At 37.3% G+C, this 25256-nt stretch overlaps 2 protein-coding genes across 2 annotated transcripts in view; one reads left to right on the top strand and one right to left on the bottom strand.

Moving 5' to 3' along the window:
• Nucleotides 1-11043, top strand: part of LOC143412076 (kinesin-like protein KIF28) — a 73223-nt gene extending 62180 nt beyond the window's left edge. The window contains exons 16-23 of the mRNA XM_076872906.1: nt 343-450; nt 1791-2065; nt 3722-3856; nt 4846-5012; nt 5262-5368; nt 5616-5779; nt 6295-6454; nt 10888-11043. Coding sequence (XP_076729021.1) covers nt 343-450; nt 1791-2065; nt 3722-3856; nt 4846-5012; nt 5262-5368; nt 5616-5779; nt 6295-6454; nt 10888-11043 — 1272 coding nt within the window. The remainder of the gene's footprint in view (nt 1-342; nt 451-1790; nt 2066-3721; nt 3857-4845; nt 5013-5261; nt 5369-5615; nt 5780-6294; nt 6455-10887) is intronic.
• Nucleotides 11044-12572: 1529 nt separating this feature from the next.
• The window catches only part of Sccpdh (saccharopine dehydrogenase (putative)), a 37904-nt gene continuing 25220 nt past the window's right edge, over nt 12573-25256 (bottom strand). The window contains exons 6-12 of the mRNA XM_076873148.1: nt 24900-25030; nt 23956-24073; nt 22823-22942; nt 22672-22728; nt 16724-16835; nt 14323-14404; nt 12573-13218 (exon numbers count right to left, since the gene is read on the bottom strand). Coding sequence (XP_076729263.1) covers nt 13113-13218; nt 14323-14404; nt 16724-16835; nt 22672-22728; nt 22823-22942; nt 23956-24073; nt 24900-25030 — 726 coding nt within the window. The 3' untranslated portion in view covers nt 12573-13112. The remainder of the gene's footprint in view (nt 13219-14322; nt 14405-16723; nt 16836-22671; nt 22729-22822; nt 22943-23955; nt 24074-24899; nt 25031-25256) is intronic.

The raw sequence follows: 25256 nt of genomic DNA, 5'->3' as shown, positions 1-25256 counted from the left end.
CAACTCTTGCTGGCCATAATCACCTATTCCTGATTGTTCCAGTGCCTCTTTTGGCACCTTGATGATTGTTGGGCCACAGAGAGGACCTGGCTGGGGTTGGTTCCAGTGACAGATGCCAGTCAGTGGGAATCTTGTAAGAGATTTAATCACATTAGTAAGTACTGTTAAGAGTTAGTTCCAGGATGTGGTTGAGAAATTCCAGTATTCCGTCATTTCTCTTGGCAAGAATTTCAAGCACAAGAGTCAAGCCATGTTCTTTTAAAAAAAACCCAAGTGTGGGAAGAATGAAAAGAAAATTGCAAAGGGGGTGTGGGCTGATAAATGAAGTGTTTCTTTTACTAGGAACTTAACATGGAATTGAAGGTGAAGAACCTAGCATCATCAGATTCCAGGGGCTATGACCTACAAAAGGAGGTCATGGTGAAGGTGACCAACCAAAGGACTCATGAGGTGTGAGGCCTGCAGCTGTGTGTCTCCCACAGCGTTCTGAGGAGCTTTTCTAGGCATACAGGTTTTGTTTGTTTGTTTTACCAGCAGCAACCAGTAGAGACCCCAGGGAAGAGGCAAGCTGTGTTCCAAGTATAAGTGGAGTTCTGAGGGAGCCTCTTCCATGTTCTCTCACCTGGGTCTCTCTCCCACACAGTGCCAATTCCCAGGATCTTTCCTAACCACCCTCTCTGAACATTCTTTCTTCTTGCTTAACATGGCTCAAAAGCTTTAATGCCATAAGGGAGCCTGAAAGTTCACCGAGCTGGTTATGGGTTCCATGTCTGTGTGTATGTATGTGCAAGTGTGGACATTTGTGTGTGTGCAAATGCATGTAAGAGAGGGAGATTTACCATTCTGAAGCAATGATAAAATTCACACTTTCATAAGACCCTGGAATAGTCCATTCACCTACTCCACTGACTGATCCATTCCCGTGCTGACATTGCTTTCAGTAGATCTTTTATAGAAACTTGAGGTTTTCTTTCCTCTCCCTTCTGCTGTGGAGCCACTTCTAGGCTTTTTTTCTAGACAAAACACTCCTGTATGCTTATCTTCCCTTAATGCTGTAATAAATTTTCACAAACCCAAACATATTACCTTATTGTTCCCTAGGCTAGAAGTCCAACAGGGGTCTCACTGGGCTACAAGCAAGGTGTGGGCAGAGCCAATTTGTTCTTGAGGCTCAATGGGAAAATGTGTTGGCTTTTTCCAGCTTCTAGAGGCTACCAGAATTCCTTGGCTCATGGCTACCTTCCTCCATCTTCAAAATTAACCACATCATATCTCTCTGACCCTGTTTTGGTCACCACATCTCTCTCTGCCTCTCTCTTCTGCCTCCCTCTTCCACATTTAAGGCCCTTGTGAGTACACGGGGCCTATCTGGATAATCCACACTAACCTCATTTTAATTCAGATGATAAGCAGACTTAATTCTATCTGCAACCTCAGTTCACATTCATAGAATCCAGGGATTAGAATGTGGGCATCTTTGAGGGCCATTATTCTGGGTACCACAAACTACAAACCTTCATTTTTCCTGGGAGGGTCTGTTTTCTGACTCCATCATCATCTCCTCTATGTCATTTTCTGGGCTCAAGTGACTCAAGCATACCTAAATAACAGGTCCAGCATGGATATGGTGTTCTTGAAGAGCCTCACCAAAGCTAAGTTTGCAGAGTGGTGTGTGGTCTTGGGTACCCCAAATCAGCCCACTGGAAGGAGCATGCTGGGAAAAATCAGGTGGATGAACTGTTGGAGCAGTAGATGAAACCAAATATTGGTGACCTACTTTGTGTTCACAGGTGTGGATTTGGTCAAAATCCAAGTTTATCAATAGGAAATTCCTAATGGAGGAACTTTACCAGCGCTTTCTAGATGGAGAAGACAGCCACGTGACTCAAGAAGATGACCCTTTCTGGGATCCTGTCGAGGTCATCCACTTGGGCTCAGCTCATGTCTGGCTCCAGTCGCTTGCTTACTGCATGAAGTTCGAGGAGCAAGTGGAGTTTCTCAACTGTGATGGACTGGAGGAGGCAGTATTACACATCCACGTGGCCTCTTGCTCCCCAACAGGACAGTGGGTGTCTCCTCCCCTTCCTAGTTCTGTCTGGGTCAGTCACAGAAAGTTCAGAGCAAGTCCAAGTTCTCCTGAGAGGGTAGTCAACTTGGTACCTGAAGGGGTCATTCATGAGACAAATGAATGAGCTCATGCATTTATCATTTGGCTCATGGAATATGATTTTGCCATGGAAGCCAAATCAGCTTCCCTAAAATGCCAGCTGCATTTGAGACAACTCAGCACTGCTCTGAGGAACCAAAGGAATGAGGACGACATCCCATAAAGAGATAGGAGTAGCAGAAGGAAACTTGAACAAAAATCAAGTCCTGAGTTGACCCTTATAGGAGAGAAGCAAATGAACCCTCTCCTGGCACCTGTGAGGTCTGGTATCCACCCACACAGGATGCTTTTCCCATGCTGTAGGCCCATCCTGCGGGTGATTCCCTAGAGTAAGAAGCAGAGAGGCGATCTTCTAGCTTACCCCTTCTTCTCTGAGATAGAGGCCTATTTCTTTGGTCCTTTTTTTCAAGGTAGGAAGAGAGATTTCTGGCTTTCTGTGATGTTTTCTGAACTTCCATGGGTGTCAGTTTGCTTCAGGCTATCAGTTCTGTTCTAAACTCTGCTATGCTATCTTTTACTGTTCTCTTAGGCTATCTCATCTGTCGTTTCTCTTTAGGTCTTAGGCAGTCTATACAAAAGCTGTCTTTTTAAGTCTATACAAAAGACTGACTACAGTCTTTTAAGTAATCCTAATCAAAGAGGCTGGCAGAGGCGCCTGGTCTGGATGCCAATGCCTTCAGAGCACCCAATGCAATTGCTGAAGAGGAAAATAGCTCAAGAAAGGAGTAAAGGAACCTCAAGGTTCTGTGACTAAGAGTCCAGGCTGACCAACTGGGACTCAAGAAACATTCTGGTCACTTGGGTACCTTGACCTTCTAGGCTGCCTGATGGTTATATTGCAAATAAATAAAGTGGCATTCTAGTTTATAGGTGTCAGACTTTGTGAGCTTGCTGATGTGAGAGGTCCCTTAGAAAGCTGTCTGAATCAGTCTCTGACCTTGTAGGTCTGAGGTGTACTCGAGACTACAAGGAATTCACCAGTGCCAACTTAGGAGGCTGCAATCTCAGCAGCCAGCTGCCATTCCCCTTCTTCCTACTGGGGACATACTTGAATTTTCAATGAAGTGTAGCACTGACATCTGTGTGCATTCATTGCATGAAGTGGTTCATACTCCCTTCTCTGGGTTGTGAGCTCCTTTTTGCTTTGTTTTGTGATGCTGGAGGATGGAACCCAGAGCTTCATGGTGGGCAAATGCTAAAGCCTTGAGTTACACCCCAGCCCCGTGATCTCCATGAAATGGTCCATAACTGACCTTAAAGCATCAGTATAGAGTTGATTCTTAAAAAAAAAAATGTATTTATTTGGTGCCGAGGATGGAACCCAGTGCCTCATGCATGCTAGGCAAGCATTCTACCACTGAGCCACCACCCCAGCCCTAGAGTTGACTCTTATTGTCTCTTGAATGAATTCTACAGTTGGTAATTAATACTAGCCTTCCTTCAATGAAATTAGCTTTCTCTTTAAGTTTTCTATTTTACTGCCTGAACTTAACAATGCCAACTTGCTTGGACCCTGCTTAACCTGAGATCAATGTCTACCTCTTCTGTTTGTAGAGCACATGGTGAGGAGGACGTGGTTATTGATCCTTGTGAGCTGCTGGGCAAGAGGATGGATTTCCAGATTCACATTGTCCAGTGCCTTGGTGTCAAGTGGCTAAAGGAAGATGCAAAGCGGGGCATTCAAATGGGGTATTACCCTGTGCCATAGCTTCTTTCATAAGCTACCTGCTGTGTGGCTTTTGGAGGGAAGGAGTGTTTCCTCAAGTTTTTTTTTTAATATTTACTTTTTAGTTGTTTTTGGATACCATATCTTTATTTTATTTATCTTTATGTGGTGCTGAGGATGGAACCCAGGGCCTTGCACATGTTAGGTGAGCATTCCATTGCTGAGCCACAACTCCGGCCCCATTTTCTCAAGTTTTAAAAATGAGTTTAGGGGCTGGGATTGTGGCTCAGTGGTAGAGCGCTCGCCTAGCACTTGGGAGGCCCTGGTTCGATCCTTAGCACCACATAAAAATAAATAAAGATATAGTGTCCAGTTACAACCAAAAAATAAATATTAAAAAAATGAGTTTATAATGTAATTTTCTTAGTCATTTTGAGGTTGAACAAACAGAAAGCTATTTGCCCCCACCTATTAAGCAGAGAAGCCAGCCAAATGTCCCTCCAGGTCACTGGGTTGTGGTCATTATATATTGAACCTTTTATGTAACTGAAATAGTTGAGTCAAAAATTTTATTTATAGAAGGAATATCATTCAAAACTGTATTATTTAAGTAAAATGTTTTTATTAGAAACAAAAGAACTGTATTATGGTATGGCAGATGCATCAGATATGGTCAGACTCATTAGGTGAAAAGGATATTAAAAGATAAGGTAATAAAGAGTTACTTTGAAGAACAAAAACCAACCAACCACCCTACATGGGAAAATAGCAATTTTAGAGTCTCTAAGTAGAAAGGATTTATTGAAATCCTTTTTCCTTTTTTATTAGTCACATTGTGATAATACCCATGTAGAACAATTGAGATGTTGGAGGCCACAATCATGAACATAGATTATAATTTATCTCTTTATCTAACTCATGCATGGGTTATATGTCTGGGTTCATCTGATTCTTTCCTTTACAAATGTGTCCCTTCTGGATTTAAATTATGTTTTATATTCTTTTTTTTCAGGTATAGAATTTATGATCTTCCAAACACTTTATATACTAAACCCATATGGAAAATTGTGAATCCCCAAATTGAAGAGATTGTACAATTTGCAGCCTTAAATGCATCTCAGGAGTTTCTGAATTATTTACAGACAAATGCTCTCATTGTTGATTTGTGGGGCCTTCAAGGTACTTACTCTTTCACATGTGCACTGTTCAATCGGACATAATGTCAGTATGCCCAGTGCTGCAGAAGAGGTAGAAAAGGGAGGCAGTCAGGGTCTTTATGGCAGTGGCCAGTGTCACCTTTCTCCGTGGGCCTCTGGGTCCTAGTCTAGCAGGTTTAACATTAACAACACATGGTTTAACATTTCACTCAACACTAGGGCTGGACAACTTAGACTTCTTTTCTTTGATGGTGTCTCTACCACACTACAGAAGGCTGTGCTGAACTGAGCTGCTCTCAGCTGGACTTCATGGTCACAGATGAAGGCCACATCATGGTAGATACCAAGAAAATTTCCGATGTGAAGGATACAAGCCAGGTGTGTACATGTGAATTACAATTGGCATCAAAGGTGACTAGAAAAATATCAGGTGACAGCCACTTAAGGATCGTCAGTGTTGTTCCTCTTAACAGAACTTTCCTGGTGTACTTGAGTACCCTTAGTTTAAGGGGCTTATAAATCCTGCTCACCACCTCCCTATTCCATCTGGTTTACCTGAAATAGTAAAAATTGCCAATCTCAAAAGATCTGTAGGTAAGAGGCTGAAATGACATATCTTTTGTAGATGGCATCAAATCAGACATCGGAACTTTATCTGAAAGTGCTCAAGTTAGAACAGGAGACGGAACTGCTCAGAAACATTAACAGAGCCCTGAGAGAGGAAAACATATTTCTCAAGGAATCGCTGGAGAAAATTGATTCTGGTCAACAAGGTGACAGACTGCTCCAGTTGTGGATGTTGAGCTTATCTCCAAAGCTCCAACATTTGAGATGTGTGTTTGGTTTTTTAAGACATGGCCTTTGTTGTTAGGGTGCTAGGGATGGAACCCAGGGTCTCATATGTGATAGGCAAGTATTCTACCACTGAGCTATACCCCCAGACCCCCTCCACTTTTAAATTTTGAGGTAGAATCTCAAAATAAAAAGCTGCTAAGGCTGACTTAAAACTTGTGATCCTCCTGCCTTAGCCTCTTATGTAGCTGGGATTATAGGTGCCCACCACTTTGCCCAGCTAGACACGGACTTTTTCATGTTTTAATTCATGTTTTGTATCATTAAAAAAACAGGCATTTTGTTTTTCTTTTGCCTTGCGAGATTTCTTTGCATGGGTTCAAACTGGTGCCACAAATATGCTGATAAATGCAGATATAGAAGAATGCCACCAAAATAAATAAGTATAGATATCTGTAAATGAATTTTCTTCTTCCTCAAGCCCATAAGCCTTCCAGTACCCTGAAGATAAGTGAGATGACATCACAACTGCCATCAGCCAGAGAGATCCATCAAATGTGCACTCAGCAAGCCAGCTGCGACAAGGAGTTTGCTAAAGCTCTCAAGGTGTATTACCAAAGCATGAACATAGCAAAACGGCAATTTCTCAGACTTTGGCAGTATAAACCTCCTGTAAGTAGCCAGAATCATGGGAACAAAAGAAATCTATTTCCATTAAATTTAAATGCATTTCCTGAGCTTGAGGACATGTGTGTTTAAGCAGATGAGAAAGTAAAGGCCTTAAAAGCATGGTCCTCTGCTCTCTCAGGCCTCCATCCACCTTTGCTCAGGGCTTTCTATTTTAGTGCACATCTGGCTGCTTCCAGACAGCCAAGGCACTGTAGGATTGCTATTCATTCACTTTACAATATATAGAATATCCCAGAAATGCAAGTTTTGTTTATAATTATAAAATCAAATATAACTCATCATATTACATTTCAGTAGAAAAACAATCTGATTATTTCAACAGATGGAAAAGCATGTGAAAAAAATTTAGCATCCTATGAAGACAAATATTCTTGTCAAACTCGAGAATAAAATGGACATGCCTCAATTTGATAGAGGCGATCTCAGGCAAAGTGGTAAATTACTGATAGCTTCCCTTTTAAGATCAAGAAGAAGTCAGAGATGCTAGCCATTGCACTTCTGTACTTTAAGTTCCAGCCATTGCATTAAGGCAAGAAATACAAAGTATAAAGACTAGAAAGAGAAAACAAGATTTGCAATTTTAGCACATATTTATATAACGCTTTCTAAGCATTTTACATTTATTGAGTAAATTCTTATAACCACTACCATTAGCCTTATTTTATGGCTGTGGACCTAAGATGTAAGAGACGTTATGTAACTTGTTTCAGGATACATATATTGTAAATAGCAGGGCCTCGATGCAAACCCAGCCAGGGCAGCTCCCTGCATTATACTGTGCAGCCTCCATTACTATTCCCAGATGGCATGCTTATATAAATAGAAAACCCCACAGAATTTATACATAAATTAATAGAATTACCCAATTGCTGGTTATAAAATCAATATAAAAGTCAAGTATATTTGAATATATACATTATATTTGTATATATATAATGTATACATATATATTTTTGATGCCATTTATAATTGTATCAAATATATGAAATACTTAGGCTGATAGCTAACATAAAGTATGCAGTACTTCTGTGAAAAAAAATAGAGATGTCAAAGACGACCTCCCAAGATGGAGAAATAGGCTATGTCTCCATGGTTTGGGAATTGCTATTGTAAGTCTGTAATTCTCCCCAAGATTCAATGTATCCCAAGCAAATGTAATGGAACCTGAAAAAATGATCTATAATTTATATGGAATTGCAAATGGAAAGAAAAGCCAAGACAAGATGAAGAGCTGAGAAGAAGGTAGAATGACTTGTCTTGCCTGATAACACTTTATTTTCCAGATGAGGTGTTGGTAAAATAAAGACAACAAAAGAAAATAACAGAAGGCCCATTCTGTACTAGAGACTTGATATAGACTGAGATGAAGCTGCAGATGAGTGTGCAGCATGGACCTTTTCATACACAGTGTTTGGAGAACTAGGAATTTAGGTGGTATTATGGTTTGGTTCTGGGTTGTTCCCCAAAGATTCAGATGCTAATGGCATGGGTGCCCCTGGGAGGTGGTAGAACCCTTAGAAGGTGAGGCTAATAGAAGGAAGTTGGGTTGCTAGGGGAGAGCCTTTGAAGGGGATATTGGGACTCAGGCCCCTTCCCCTCTCTTCTATTCCCAACCACCATGCGGTGACCAGTTTTCTTCCACATGCTTCTTTTGCCATGACGTACTGTGTCACGACAGGCCCAAAGCAACAGGGCGAAGTGACCATGGACTGAAGCTTCTGAAACCATGAGCCAGAATAAACCTTTCCTCCTTTCAAGCTATTTATCTTTGATAGACACAGAAAATCAGATGAAGAAAATGAAACTAAATGTAGTTCTAAATCAATTTTAGGTGCAAATTAAAGACTCAAATGTGAAAGGCACAACCCTGACTCTTCATAACCTCACAATGGAAAGGATTTCTTACTCATGACAAAACCAGCTAGTTTTAAAGAGAGACTGAAAAGTTGACTAAATCATGAACTCTATCCATCAAAAGAACAAACAAATAAAGGCATGCTGTCCATCTACATATAAAATTTTTTTTAAAAGTACTTATGGTCATTAATAGATTGGGAAATACTAATTGATAACCATTATAAACTATCCATAGTAGCAAAAGTTAAATATTCTTACATCAAGATTCGATGCAGATATGAAACAACAGAAAATTGGGCATGGTTGGTGGTGTATATTCACTTAAAATTTACTTGGCACTTACTAACTAATTAAGTTGAAGATACTATGTCCAAGAAATCTGTAATTCAACTTTTTCTTTTTCTATGAAAGAAAATGGATCTGCAGAGAAGTAAGCCCTAATTCTTTCAGGCAGAGATTGTGAGTGTGGTCCCCTAATTAGCAGCTTCAGTATCACCAGGAATCTTGTTAAAAATGCAGATTCCAGGGCTGGAACTATAGCTCAGTGGTAGAGTGCCTGCCTTGCATGTGTGAGGCACTGGGTTAGATCCTCAGCACCACATAAAAATAAAGATATTGTGTCCAACTACAACTAAAAAATATAAACAAATTTTTTTTTTCAAAATGAAGATTCTGGTAGCTACCCCAGCCTACTGAATCAGAATTTCTGAAAGTAGGCCTAATGATGTTTGAACACCCCTGCCCCAGTGATTCTGCCTTAAACTACAGTTTGAGAACCTACTGCAATAAGTCATTTGATAGATGTAAGAAATTAATTCTTATCCATCTAAAGAGGCACCAGTTATATACCCTTCTTGAAAGAATTGAGAGTTGGGCCGGGATTGTAGCTCAGTGGTAGAGCACTTGCTTAGTATGTGTGAGGCCCTGGTTTGATCCCCAGCACCACATAAAATAATTAAACAAAATAAAGCATTGTGTCCATCTACAACTAAAAAGAATATTAAAAAAAAAATTGAGAGTTACTCAAATGATTTTCTGTTCTGTGGTTCAGATGAGGGCTCAACTATGAAAGGTTACAGGAAACCTTGCATATGTACTGGCTCCTCTTAACAGCATCTTCCATAATAGCACCAAACCAGACACATCCCTAATGTATACTCACAGAAAATGGGAAAATTATGGCACCATCTATTCTGCAGAAAATGTGCTATGAAAATAAATCATAGTCACATACAACAAGGATGAATATCAACCACCAATAAGTGATGGATACCTTCAAGTCACAAAAGATGACATCCAGCATGATTTCATAAATGTCTAAAGACAAGTAAAACATACTGTTTAGGGATGCATTCTACGTGGTGAAAGTGTTCAGAAAGGCAAGAAAATGATAAACGATTATCACAAAGATCAGGCTATGGATTGTTTCTGAGGGAAGGGAAGTAAGTGTGAGAGGACTAAAGCAGGCCCTTGCTCGAGAAGGTGTGCTCACTGTAACTCGATGTGCACACACATTTTGGGTCCTCTTTTGTCTGCAAACCTCCCAATAAAAAATAAAAGAAAAACTGGTTAGATGAAAGATGTCATTCACAAATATAAAAGTAAGCCTCAGCCCGAGAGAAACAACTTGTATTACAATTTGAATTTTGGAATATTTGTATAGTTTTTACCAGTTGAGCACCCTGAATCTGAAAAGTCAAAATCTGAAATGCTTCATAATCCAAATTTCTTGAGTATTAATCCTTATTTGTTTATTTATTTATTAGGGATTAAACCTGGGGATGCTTTACCACTGAGCTACATCCTCTCGCCCTTTTAAATTTTATTTTAGTCAGTCTCAAAATGAGTTGCTGAGGTTGGATTTGAACTTGAAATACTCCTGGTTCGGTCTCCCAAGTTGCTGGGATTACAGGCCTGTGTCACCAGGCTGGCTAAGCCATATTTATCAAGCATTAGTTCTCAGAATATTTAAACAATTACTTTTAAAATAAGACAAAGACAACACGGAATACTCATTGGGAAAAATGGGCAAATCTGAACAGGTATTTCACTAATCAGTAAAATAAAAAGTAAAAGAAAATGCTGTATTACAGACTGCCCCCTGTGCATTTCCATGCTCAGTAAGTCCCAATCCCATCTCCTCCATCATTTGTCACTGGTACTTTAGCTCACAGCCAATCTGGAATCCCATTTCAGTAGTACCTGCTTCTATGGAACGGGGGATACATCAGCAAATCCCTACAAGTGGGAGAACCCTCATGCCCATGACTTCCTTTGCAAAACCTCAGAACTTCCATGGTATTAATATACAGCATTCCAATCTGAAATGTTGGGATTGTCTCATCAGTGTTCCCTATTGGCAATAACTACAGGGCCATTCAGGTAGTCTTCTCCAAATCAGTTGCTCCCAGTAACTTACTGCCTCTGGAAGCCACTTGCAAATGCAGTTTTCCGGGCCAAAGGGAAAAACTGCTGGGCACCCCAATGAGATGCATACATTTTTTCATTCTAGTGATATGAAGTCTACTATCATTTTTTTTCTTTCACTTATTCTTTAGGAAGATGATCAAATGCTTCGACCATTTGTATACCAACAATCACAGATGTTAAAGGATCTGGGGGATCTGCTTGAATCCAGCTTATGGAAACTGAAAAATGACGTTTCTCTTATAGTGAAAAAGAAGAGAGAATATTTATTATATACTAAACAGTGAGGATACAACAACTGAAAACTGCAAACATTTAAACTTTAGTGGTAAAGATCATTTGTGTACTAATGGGCTTAAGCTAACCTGTGTATTTCCCACTTAACTTACTCTACCATTTTAAAGAAAGACTTCTTTCAATCAGACGTTTTTGGTACTTGGGATTGAACCCAGGGTCACTACTACAGGGCCATATCCTTAATCCTTTTAATTTTTTATTTTGAGAAAGAATCTAAGTTACTCAAGGCCTCTTTAAGATGCTGAGGCTGACTTTGAACTTGTGATCTTCCTGCCTCAGCCTCGTACATGCTAGGCGGGCACTCTACCGCTGAGCCACAACCCCAGCCCCGCATGCCCATGTTTAATGCAGCATTATTCATTATAGTAAGAATATGGAAAGAACTGAAATGTTCATCTACCTACTGATGGAGTTTTAAAACGTGTTACAGATACACAATGGAATACTATTCACACTTAAAGAAATGGGAAATTCTGTCATTTGTGACAACATGGATGAACCTAGGACATTATGTTAAGGGGAATTACCAGACATAAACAGATAAAATATTATCTTCTAGGCAGAATCTAAAAAAAAAAAAAAAAAACCCAACTGATAGAAGGAAAGTAATATGGTAGCTACCAAAGGCTTAGGGGAAAAGGTGGGTAGAGAAAGGGGGACAGACATTGGCCAATGGGTACAAAGTTTGTTAGAATTAAGTCTGACTGTTCTATCCCACAGCAAACCAACTATAGTTAATAGTAATGTGTGTTTCAAAATAGCTAAAAGAGAGGTCTTCAAATGTTCTTACCACAAAGAAATGATAACTATTTCAGCTGATGGATATGCTAATTACTGATTTGATGATTTCAGTGTATATCATGTATCCCATAAATATACATAATTGTCAATTAAAAATAAAATAAAAATTTTAAAATAAAAATAAAAGAATCTCCCTTTTCAAGTTACATATCCTCTCTTCTTTTGTAAAGACAGCACAGAAGGGTCTCCTAACATGAATAATATTTCTATATATGTTATGCTTCTTAATTAAAAATAGAAATTCCATAAAGGGGTAGCTGTCTCCATTACATAATAAACAACATGAACTATGTATGTGTTTATTATATGATTATTATTTTTTACTGTCTTTTTAATTGGTGCATTATAATTACATATAATAGTGGAATTCATTATACCTGTTTACATATGCACATAACATAATTTGATCAGTCTCATTCCCTAGTACTTTCCCTTCCCTTATGAGATTATTATAAAAAGAAAAATTCTTTGCTTTATTTTAGGGCTTCAATGCAAAACCTAGTTAACATACAAAAAGAAAATTAGAGGAAAGTTCTATTTAAATAGAGAAGATCAGTAGAAACTTACAAATTGTATTCTTAAAACTAATCACAAGTATAGACCCAGGGAAAGAATGAAAAACTCAATTATTGGCAGTAAACAAGTCAGGCCAATGTTAAGTAGCACATAGTTATCACTACACAAATAAAGTGGCAGGTCCAAATGAAAAAAACCATCATTCAATTGAAAATCCTTTATTATTCAACTTAGGTAAACAGTCCAAAATCAGTGTAGATGGGTGAAAAACTATGCTAAAATAGAAAAAAAGTGCAGTTTAATTTAGCAAAAGCTCACACAATATGCAGAGAATCTCACTGGAGGGTGAGATTCCATTCAACACCATGGCAAGCAAGGCAGCAGTTACTGCCCTGGCTGAAAGCCAGCCCCAGCAATCCTCACTAGGAATGCAGTTAGCAACACAGACAAGGACACTTCCTCCACCATCTGACCTGCCAGCACATTCATAAAATTTACCAAGAACATTTCAATGAAAAAGTCAGTCAAATATTAGTTTTCTCTCACAAGCAAGAAAATCATAAATCAGCTGAGATTTGAAAGTTAGAGTAAGCTAGTACAATTTCCTGCCTTTAATGTGTAGGTATTTAGATTTGACAATCTTTTCCATATACAGTCAGATAGGTTTATAGAAGAATTTCAAATATCAGATACAGAAGCTGTTAATCATGCATTTTATGACTTCAGCTAATTCTTCAAATGTTTAGACTTCAGAGCTGCTAATGACACTAAATTCAATACCATGTTGGCCGAGTCTGTCTATCAATTTTGTTTTGGAGAAAGCTGCTCCAGGTGTGAAGACACCGCCCCTGTAAAACAATAACAAGAGAAAACAGTGCACACAGCTGCTTTCCAGCCCTCTGCTCTGTAGGACTAGGTAGCCAACTATTACACAACTCCTAAAAACTGAGCATTCTCCATTCTATCCTGGCTACTTTTGATTTCATTCCTAAAATCAACAGACTCAGCAAACAGCTATTATTCAAGAGAAACTAGTGTCACAGACAATCCTGTAGAGACAGGTTCAGTTCCTGTTCACTGTTTCAATGCTACCTGTGTGCTCATGGAACATATGGCAAAGCTTTATCAACCTGAGTAACTGCTGCTATTTATAAAGATGTCTTCAGACCCAAGAGGATTAAATACAGATCTCAATGGAATAAATTTAAATAGTCAATTATTATTAAAATATATTAAAATATAAACAGAACTTAAACTAGATAAAGAAGAAGTTTCTTTAAATATAATGGCTAACATTTACAAAGTACCACATATTTTCAAAGATAACACAGTATTTGAAAAAATTAAGTTTCTATATACAATATATATTATATATAGTATTAAGTAATATACTATAACAATACATATAATAAAAATCAAACCTAATAATTTAATATTGTTTTAGGTTATACCTGATTTACCTCTTAGCTGCAGGTCTATGTTCATTTGTAAAGTTAGCCTAATTGAAGATAAAAGCCAAATGCTCCAGTAAGACAGTACATTTGATAACCATCAGCCAGGATCCATGACTCAATTCACACATCTGGCATCAGTCAGGGCTCCTGCAGCCTGCCAGCTTGGTATTGCTCAACACTGATGAGAAGTTCCTGTTTACACTATTTAACAAGAGGGACCTTTTCTGAGTGGCTAACTCTGGATTTGAGCTATTTTTATAAGAAACCAAAGCCAACTTACATGGCTCTCACACTTTTCAATCTCCTCTCATTTACCTCTGCAGTTATTCCCAAGACTGGTAAGAAACTGTCCTTTTATTTTAATTAACCTATATCTTTAGATCAAAGGAACTGTACATGTTTATGTGTAGACCCAAAGCCTGAAAATCGAAGCAAAATGATTTAAAATATAACACATATTAAAAAGATATCTTCTAACTAGAAGAAACCCAAACTTACGCCTTAGGAAGATCAGAGACATCGTTTAGAAGAGTCATGGCTGCCTGAACCATGGCTATGGGGGTAGTCACATAGCCAGCCTCTACAGAAAAGGTTGATCAAGGAAAAAAAAAAATTGTTCATGAAGTCTGCATTAAACAACACCCAAATATCAAATGATAGATTTTCTATCTAACTCTAGGTATACAGATTTTTTTTTTAAAAGATACTCTAAACACTTATAACAAAAAATAACAATTTTTTACTGTACAGGTTGGGGATCCCTTATTCAAAATGCTTGGGACTTTTGTGTTTTAGATTTTATAATTTTTCAGATTTTAGAATATTTGCTTATACATAATGAGCTATCTTGGAGATGGGACTATGTACAACCACAAAATATAAATATAACCTCAAGGTAATTTTAAACAATATTTTTAGCACACCTGCATTTTGATCACAACCCATCACATGAAGTCAGGTGTGGAATTTTCCACTTCTGGTGTCATGCTAGTATTCAAAAAGTTATGGATTTTGTATCATTTCAAATTTCAGATTTTCAGGTTAGGAAATTTCAACCTGTATTTATTTTTTATATTTTGGCAGTTCTGGGGATTGAACCCAGGAGTACTCTACCACTGAGCTATATTATCTACCCTTCAAATTTTTTTTTTGTTTGTTTTAGTTGGACACAATATCTTTATTTTAATGCAGTGCTGAGGATTGAACCCAGGGCCTCCCACGTGCTAGACGAGTGCTCTACCACTGAGCCATAACCCCAGCCCTACCCTTCAATTTTTAAAATTTTGAGACAAGGTCTTACTCAGTTGTTGAGACTGGCCTCAAACTTGTAACCCTCCTGCCTCAGCCTCCTGAGTAACTGGGATTACAGGCTCAATCTATTTTATTAAACATATTAAATGTTACAAAGTATATGTATTAATTGCTTTAAATCTACTAAACTCAATTTTCACAACAGTGATACTATTTTTGTGTGTTTGTGTGTGTGTTTGATGCTGGGGATTAAACCCAAGGCCTCACCCATGCCAGGCAAATGATCTACCACTGGGATTAGTACTATTTTTATCCCTATTTTACAGATTAACAAATTGAGGCTTGGTCACTTAACCTTTTCCAAACTCACAAAGTTAGGCAATGGCTAAGCCAGAAACACACCCAGGCAGCTAGTTCACTCTTGTCCATTACAATTTACTGCTTCTTGATAATCATTGAAATCATGATCCTAGGTTGTTGTTGTTTTAATATTTGTTTTTAGTTGTAGGTAGACACAATAACCTTTATTTTATTTTTATGTAGTGCCGAGGATAGAACCCAGTGCCTCACGCACGCTAGGCAAGTGCTCTACCGCTGAGTTACAACCCAGCCCCACTCGGTTGTTTTTTATTCACTCTATTAATATATCAAACTGATACCCATCTGCATTCACATAGTTCATTAACAAAAACAAAACAAAAAAACCTCTCAATATCTTAAGGAAAAACAACTGGCTACACCTAGATTACTTTAAAAAGAGTCTACAAGCAAGTGGGACATTAGTATTTACATTTCTGTCAAATAATAAAAAAACAGTTAACTTTAAAGCCAGGTGGGAATTTGAAAAGGGGGAAAAATACAAACACATGATGTCTGGCTTAATTAAAATCCCCTGTGATCCATCAGGGCCCATGGTAATTACAAATTATCCCTATTAAACTTATAATTCATAAGTAGAACATCTCTGTATAGTCCTCTAAAATTTATAGTAAAAGTTTTTTTTGGAGAAATAGATCCTAACCCTCCTTTGAAAAATGCACATGTTTTCCAGACAATATCTGGGTGTTCAAAGACTCCCAAAACACCTGGGATCACAGATTTGGTTCATGTTAGACTGCTTAAGCATGAGGTTAAAACAAGTAAAAAATGAAGTAGCACCTTTTCTTGTTACTAATTTAAATTGCTATTCTGAATTATTAAATGGTTAATGAGAAAAAAAACAGAGGGAAGGATGCACTAATAAAATTGGCTTATACTAATAATTTCAATCCTTCCATTGACAGAATAATTTTAAATTACTTAAATATTTTGTGCAAACAACTAAGCTCTAAATAAAGAAAAGATAAGCTGGGTGCGGTGGTGCCTATAAGCCCAGTGGCTTGGGAGACTGAAGCAGGAGGATTGCAAGTTCAAAGCCAGCCTCAGCAAAGGTGAGGTGCTAAGCAACTCAGTGAGACCCTGTCTCTAGATAAAACAGAAAATAGGGTAGGGCCAGGGATGTGGGTCAGTGGTTGAGTGCCCCTGAGTTCAATCCCCAGTACCCAAAAAGAAAATTAAGAAAGAAAGAATAGATTGTAATGACATATCACTTTATAGATTATATCACAATGTAAGACTCCCAAGCATTCTTAAGTCATATATGAAATACCTGGTCCTTTCACCTGAGTACAAATTCTGATATTTGGTTTGAGCTTATCAGTAGAAAGGCCTTGTTTGTATCCTTGACCAAAGAATGTCAATGTAAATGATGAGCCATCCATCTGCAAGAGAAAGCAAAAGGTTCATTTATTAAATATGTCATTTCCTTCTGGAACACAATAAAACTTATTTCTACTTCATGTGATAAATAGATAAAAAAATCAATATTTTGTCTACCACAACATCTTGTCATCATTTAAGCATGGGCAAACGTGAATTCTTTGAAGTTATAAGTTTTGGTGACTGGTGTGAAGTGGGGTGGGAGAGATGATGAGTAATAGGGATGAGATGAAGATGATGCTTAGATTGTAGCTTAAAGAATGAGTGCACCATCAATATAGGCAGTTTAAGAGGAAAAGCTAGAAGAGGCCTGGGGAACAGACATACAATTACATCACTCACAGATATAAAAATCAAATTCAAAAAATTAAATTTAGAGCATTTATCCTATCATCTTTTATAATCACTAAATTTAGAAATAGGGTATCAAAGAATGCAGCCATAATCAAAATGATTTTTATTAAATATCAATTAAAGGTCAGATACTATATATATTAGGCCCTATGATATAAATAAACTATTTCTTTCCTGGAATTTACAATTCATTGAGGAAAGAGATAGATAAGCAAATTTTTAAAATATATGTTTTTTAGTTGTCAAAGGACCTTTATTTGTTTATTTATTTGTTTGTTTATATGTGGTCTGAGAATCAAACCCAGTGCTCACACATGCCAAGCAAATGCTCTACCACTGAGCCACAACCCCAGCACTTAAGCAAATTTAATAACAATATGATGGGGCTGGAGATGTGGCTCAGGTGGTAGCGCACTTGCCTGGCATGCATGCAGCCCAGGTTCGATCCTCAGCACCACATACAAACAAAGATGTTGTGCCCTCACCGAAAACTAAAAAATAAATATTAAAAATTCTCTCTCTAAAAAAATTAATAACAATATGAGACATGAACTAATAAATGAAGGAAAAGCTCAAAGCAGGGCATTATTAAATCTCCTGTGGCTGAGGGCAGAGTTTTAAAATGTATGCACACACATATTTTAATAGAAGTTTATTAAACAAAAAAGCAAGGTACATTCCAGAATGGAGCAACCATTATTTAAAGACAAGAAGGGATGTAGTAGCATGGTATATCTAGAATCTACAACTCAAGAGGTACAGACAAGGTCAGATATACAATGCAAACTTGTCCCCTCTCCTGTTATGGCATAGTGCTGTGATCATAACCCTCTTACAGGCCAGGCACACATTCAGCTTTAGAACAATTTTCAACATAGTCTTTGAGCTAGTACTCCAATTAATCAGAGATGGATAAAAAAATAAAACTGATCTGCCATCTAGAATTAGATCATAATGTGTCTAGGGTGGCCTCACACCTCTGGAGATGGAATTCCTATCAGTCATGCTCTAGGGGTATGTATCAAAATTATTCAACCTGACCAGGAGCATACCTCTACAGCAGTGATTCTCAACCTCGGCAGTACATTAGCATCACTGGGAAGCTTTTAAAAACTCCAGTGCCCAGACTACATTCCAGACCATGAACCAGAATCTCTGATCATCATTTTTGTCTTTCCCAGAGTTGGGAACCACTGCTTTATATTTTCAGGCCACAGTCTAGCTCTACTAAATCAGAACGTGAATCAGGGCATATGTATTTTGGGGAAAAAAAAATCCCAAAACATCCTTGGGTGATTCTGACAAGTAGAATCCCAGTAAAGAATCACTGCAAAAAAAAAAAAAAAAAAAAAAAAAAAAGTAGTTAGGGAAGTGTTTTTGTTTCTTGGTTGTTTTTTTTTTTTTTTTTTTTTTTTAAGTCAATAACAAGAAACAACGTAACAGAGTCAGATTTTCTGTCTTAGAAAGACCTCTTAGATGGTCATGAAAAGATGGATTAGAAAGAAACTACAGAAGGCTATGAAACATCAGTCCAGAAATAAAGGCCTGCACTATCCAAAGAATGAGAATGCAACTCACAGAACAGGAGAAAATACTTGCAACCCAAATGTCTCAAAAGGGGCTCAGATCCAAAACAGACCAATAACTCCCAAAACTAAATAAACAACTATGAAATAATTTTAAAATGGGCAAAGGGACTTGAAGAGACATTTCTCTAAAGAAGATATACAAATGGTCTATAAACACATGAAAATATGGTCAACATCACTAATCATTAGAGAAAAACAAACGAAAACCACCATAAGACCCTCACCCATAAGACCTCACACCCATTACAATGGCTATTATCCAAAAAACTTAAAAAAAAAAAAAAAAAAAAAAAGCAAATGCTGGTGAAGATGTGGAGAATTGGAACCCTGTTATACTATTGGAAGTTACTATGAAAAAGAGTTTAGTGGTTCCTCAAAAAATTAAAAACAGAGGGCTGGGGTTGTGGCTCAGCAGTAGAGCACTCACCTAGTATGTGTGAGGCCCTGGGTTCAATCCTCAGCACCACATAAAAATAAATAAATAAAAGTATTGTGTCCAACTACAACTAAAAAATAAATATTAAAAAAATTAAAAATAGAATTAATATATGATCTAGCAATTCCATTTCTGCATATATATGTAAAAGAAGAATGTAGACCATAGCACTGAAAAGACCGCTGCACACCCACATTCACAGCAGCATGATCCACAACATCCAGGATCCACAATGTTGGAACAACCCAAGTATCTACTCACAGATGAACAGATCAACAAAATGTGGTATATACCTAAAATGAAATATTATTCAGCCTTAAAAAGGAAGGAGATCTGGCACATGCTACAACACAGATGAACCCTGAGGACATTAAGCTAAGTGAAATGAGGCCAGACACAAAAGACAAATACTTTGTCATTCCATTTATATAAGGTATCTACAGTCATCAAATCCATAGCAACAGCAAGTAAAATGGTGGTTGCCAGGGCTAGGGAGTGGGGTAATGGGAGATATTATTTAATGAGTACAATATTTCAGTGTTACAAGATAAAAATAGTTATATATCTGGATGGTAATGATGGTTGCACAAAAATATGAAATGTACTTAATGTCACTGAACACTTGAAATATTTAAAATGGTAAACATTTGTTTTGTATATTTTACCACAATTAAAAGAAAAAGAGAGATAAAGGCCTGAACCAAGTCAATTATGATGGGTTTAGAGAAAAATCTAGAATGCCTATATTTCTGGTTGGAAGATGATGGTGTCAGATGGAAAATATAGGGAAAAAGTTTGGGGGAAAGTGCAGATTTGGGCTTGTTGAATTTGAAGTGCCCATGGGATATCTGCCTAGTAAAATAGATGGCTCTGTCAATCTGGAAATATAAATGTGTGTGTTAAGAGCTCTGCTATCACTTAGAGTAAGTGAGAAGTGGGCCAAGGATGAAGCCCAGGAATGTTCAATATTTAAGGAGTAGAAAGGAGATGAAGTAGGAGAAAGAGAAAGGAAACTTAATAGAACTATTAACTCACAAGCCAGAGGAAGTAAGTATTCTAAGTATTTCAAAGAAGGACAATAATAATGTCAAAGATAACAGACATTAAATAAGGACTAACAAGCACTCAATGCATTTAGCAGATATAAAGTCAATGATGGGAGAAAGTAAGAATAGGAAAAGGGAGAACGAAATTGACCAAATTATGCTATGTATATATATGAGTAACCACAGTGAATTTCAGCTTTATGTAAATCTATAAAGCATCAATGAACATAATGATAAATAAATAGAAGGAAGACCAGAAGAGGAGAGGAAGGGGTACAGCAGAAGGGAGGAGAGGTAGGAAAGAGGAAGTACTGGGGATAGAAATGGAGCAAATTTTATTCATTCTTGTATGATTATGTCAAATGAACCCCACTATTATAACTACAATGCACCAATAAAAATATTTTTTAAGGGAGGGGGATAGTAGGGGATAGGAAAGGTAGCAGAATACAACAGTCACTAATATGCCATTATGTAAAAAGGTGAGTGTGTAACCAATGTGATTCTGCAATTTGTATTTGGGGTAAAAATGGGAGTTCAAAACCCAATTGAGTCAAATGTATGAAGGATGATATATCATGAGCTTTGTAATGTTTTGAACAACCAATAAAAAAGAAAAAAAAATTTTTTAAGAAGTCAATGGTAATGTTAGGGGGAATAATGAAGGGTGAAGGAAAGGCCAGGGCTCTCTCTCAGGGTGAAAAAGACATTGGAATGTTTTCAGAATGAGAAGAAAGAACCTGTAGCGAGGCAGGAGATAGAATCTAGAGGAGAGAAAAGGAACAATCAACTGAGGAAGTCAGGAGGGAATCTGATCAAAAGTAGCAGTCATGGATAAGACTCAGACTAGTTTGAATTTAGGATCCACTACATTCTAGCTGTATGGACTTAGACAAATAACACCCTCTGTTTATTTCCTCAACTATAAACGTGGATGATAATAATACCTCTGCCTCAATGGCTGCTGGAGGACTAAATAAGATATAGAGTCTGTAGCCCAGTGATTGCAGCACAATAAATGCTAATGTTGTTATGAGCATGGTGTATAGAAAAACACTTTTTCCAGAAAAAGTAAAGAAGATGATGATGGGAACAAATGATGACAGGTCTAAGGGCAGAATTCAAGAACACAAGAGATGCTCTCAGTTCTTTTAGGGAAGTAGAAATCAAGATAATGGACAGATAGAGAAAGGTTTGGGGTTGGGTAGATTTTTGAAAAAAGCCACTAATTAAAAGTAAATGAATCAGTGGCAAGTGATCCTAGAATTTCACTAGAGGATAAAATGAGAATTTGTGGGGGACCATCTGCTCAGCAGTGGAATTTCTCCCCAGAAGTGCCCTGTGTAAAGGAGATGAAGGATAAATGACCCACACCCTAACTCAGGGTTGAGATTTGTTACACTAATGGTAAAAAAACAGGCAGCTGTAGTGTTGAGGATATTGGACACCTGATAATTCATTTTATCTGCCTTGGGAATTCAGGGTCTAGGGAAGAGGATGAAAACCTGAAGGCAAAGAAGAGACAAAAGAAAAATGGAGGAATAAAAATATTTCAGCGCTCTATGAAGAAGGATAATACAAATTCTGGAGTCAACTGACTGGGTTCTCATCCCAGCCGGCTATTTACTAGCGATAGGACCATGGGCAAGGTTCTCAACCTCTATGTGCCTTAAGTTTCCTCATATGTAAAATGGACCTAATAATAACACCTACTTCCAAGGTGATTATAAGATTAGGTGAACACAGTAAGTCCCCCACCAAGTCTACATATTGCTGTCTGCTATCACTGTACTGAGAAAGAGTAAATACAAAATAACATGACAACTTTTTTTTTTTTTTTTTTGCTGAGGTGCTGGGGTTTGAGCTTCATGTGTGCTAGGTGCTATGGCTTGGATGTGAAGTGTCCCCAAAAGCTCAAGTGTGAGACAATGCAAGAAAGTTCAGAGAAGAAATGATTGGGTTACAAAAGCCAAACCCAATCAGTGAATTAATCACCCAATGGGATTAATTAAGTGATAACTGAAGGCAGGTGGGGTGTGGCTGGAGAAGGTGGGGCATTGGGGGTGTGGCTATAGGGTATATATTTTTTTATCTGGAGAGTAGAGATCTCTCTTTGCTTTCTGATCATCATGTGAGTCACTTCTGCCACACTCTTCTGCCCTATTGCTCTGCCTCACCTTAAGCCCAGAGGAATGGAGCCAGCTGTCTATGGACTGAGACCTCTGAAACTGTGAGCCCTTAAATAAACTTTTCCTCCTCTACTGTTGTTCTGATTGGGTCTTTTTAGTCACAGCAGCAAAACAGCTGACTAAAACACTAGGCAAGTGCTCTACCATTGAGTTACATCCTCAGATCCAAAATAAAATAAAGAAAAATATTATTTTGGAGACCTGGATACAAAAGAGAGATTTACCTGTTTTTGTGTTGGACCTTGTTTGGAAAAATAACCAAAGGAGAAGAGCCATGGGAACTAAAGGAAAAAGAAAAAACAAACCATCAGTGATATTTTTTAAAAACTCATGAAAAACACTTTTAAAGATTTAATTTCATAAAATTTTACTTACTTTTATGAGAAGATGTCTTCCAATGCCAAACTTCACAAAAAATAAAAAGAAAAGTCCTGCAAACATCAGCTTAATAACAGAGGTGATGCCTCCCATAGTTATATAAGCAGCATATTGAACCTAGTTTGAGAGCAAAATTAGAATGTTACCCTACATTTTAGACCAAGTACTGTAAGAATATTAGCTACTTTTCAAGTATTCTCCAGTCACAAATATGAACAAAGCAGTTTCCACTTTATCAGTGCATTAAGTTCTGAAAGCTTGTTCAGAAACCAGACACTGGGAACATTTTTTTTTTTTTCTTTCTCTGATGCTATAGATTGAGCCCCGTGCCTCATACATGCTGGGGGTTGGGTAGATTTTTGAAAAAAGCCACTAATGAAAATAAAAGAATCAGCAAGTGATGGTATAATTCTATTAGGGGGTAAAATGTGAAATAGTGGTGTAAAAGAATCAGTGGCAAGTGATCCTTACTCACCTACCACTAAGATATACCCCCAGTCCTCAGTGCCTATTTTTAAAAGAAATTGTTACAAATGGTAATTAGCATCCCCTACTTGAGCAAAAAAATCCACATATTTCATAATATATCTAGATTTAGCAATGAAACATTTCAGAATGGAAACTCCACTTTCAACTCCTATGAGAAAAATTTAACCTCCACTTTTTATCTTGAGATATAGTTTTCTCTTCAAGTCTCAGCATTGGGAACCATTACTTCCCTCACCAAAAGTACAAATTTTTTGAATAAACAAATTAAAAAGCAAGGTAAGGAAAGGAAGGAGGTCCTAGACACCTTCACAAGCCATTGTGGAATGTGATCTAGCAGCAGAAACACTGAGCAGGGACTGTTACATGTTTACGACACCAGAATTTTCTGTGAATTTGCTGCTGTTACGTTATGTTACGTAGTATTTAATAGGTTAGATTTGAATCATGGGCATGGTTATAATTACCCAGATAAAATGCAAAATGCTCTACCCTTGCAATTCTGTATAGTTCTAGAAGCTGAAACAATGCTTTAATTAGTGCTCTCTTCTTTCTTTATAAACATAAAAACCTTCATTGAATAGATAGGGAAAATACAACAAACACAGAATACTCTTATTAATAATTAAATCATATTTACTTACTGGTGATTCCTCTAAAACTTCATACAAGTAACGTTGAGTCCGCTTCACAACAGACATATCAGATCCCAAGAAAGGAATGGAATATGTGTTGAGTTCTCTACAATAAGAAACAGGCCACCTGCAAGGACAAACATGAATATTTTGCATTTCCTCCAACTACAGTGACCACAAATTCAGCGGGTAATTTTTTAAAAATATTTTTTAGTTGTTGATGGACCTTTATTTAATTATTTATTTGTATGCGGTGCTAAGAATTGAACCCAGTGCATCACACATGCTAGGCAAGCGCGCTACCACTGAGCCACAACCCCAGCCTCTCAGTGGGTAATTTTTTGAATAAATAAATTTAAAACTTTACTTGAGGCCTTAATAACAATAAAGATAGTAGGTGGGCCTTTAATTAAAATTTACTTCTGTAGTTTTCCCTTATTTTCTATACCTACACCCAAACAAGGAATAAGTGAAACTGTGTTGAATTTCTTCATACCACGTACAGGTAAGTGTGGTTTAACCTTTTAACCCCCTCCTCCATCTCTCTAGACATTGATTTAGAAAGCATTATTTTCAACAGTGCAACCCTAAACTCATATCTGGTAACATTCTTACACATAAGTGCATCTAAGTGCTAGGAGTAACATTGATTAATTTACATTCAGATCATCACACTTTAAGAAGATCTGACTGCATGAAACTTAACTGACATTTAATTTTGATATTGGTAGTGAGATGGCATCAGAAAATGCACTTTTAAAAGTACTATTACATGTAATAAATGTATTAATTAAGCATAGGATAATGTGTTAATTATATTTTATCTTTGAAAATAATCCTGAATTTAAATACAAAATAATCTCCAAGCTTTCCTTAGTAACACTCTTTATTAATAGCTAACCCCAAAACAATATACTTATACCAAATAAAGAATAGATTTTGAATTGACATACCTTTTTTTCAATTTTGTACCAATGAGTGGGACAGGTTTCAGATTTGATGCACTTCTTAGTTTTCTCAAATTACTCCGAGCTCCAAAACCATAAATTGCTGACTTCCAGGTACCATCATGAATACACAATCCCTAATAAAATATTTCAAGAGTTAAGTAAACATGTCTTAAGGGGTAATTACTGAAAGATAAAAAGCAAGTTACTTAAAACTGTTGCAAACAACATTTCATTTCTCTTTGTAAAAAACACAATTCCTTATTTGATAATCTTTAGTTGGATTTTCATGACCAGCTAAGCAGCAGTAACACTCATTAGCTTGACCATATTCAATATTTACGTAAGACCTTTCCTCTTTCT

The sequence above is a fragment of the Callospermophilus lateralis genome, chromosome 13, assembly GCF_048772815.1.
Source record: "Callospermophilus lateralis isolate mCalLat2 chromosome 13, mCalLat2.hap1, whole genome shotgun sequence".
NCBI lineage: Eukaryota > Metazoa > Chordata > Mammalia > Rodentia > Sciuridae > Callospermophilus > Callospermophilus lateralis.
Note: the sequence above shows the minus strand (reverse complement) of the source record. Positions and strands in the feature narration are given on the sequence as shown.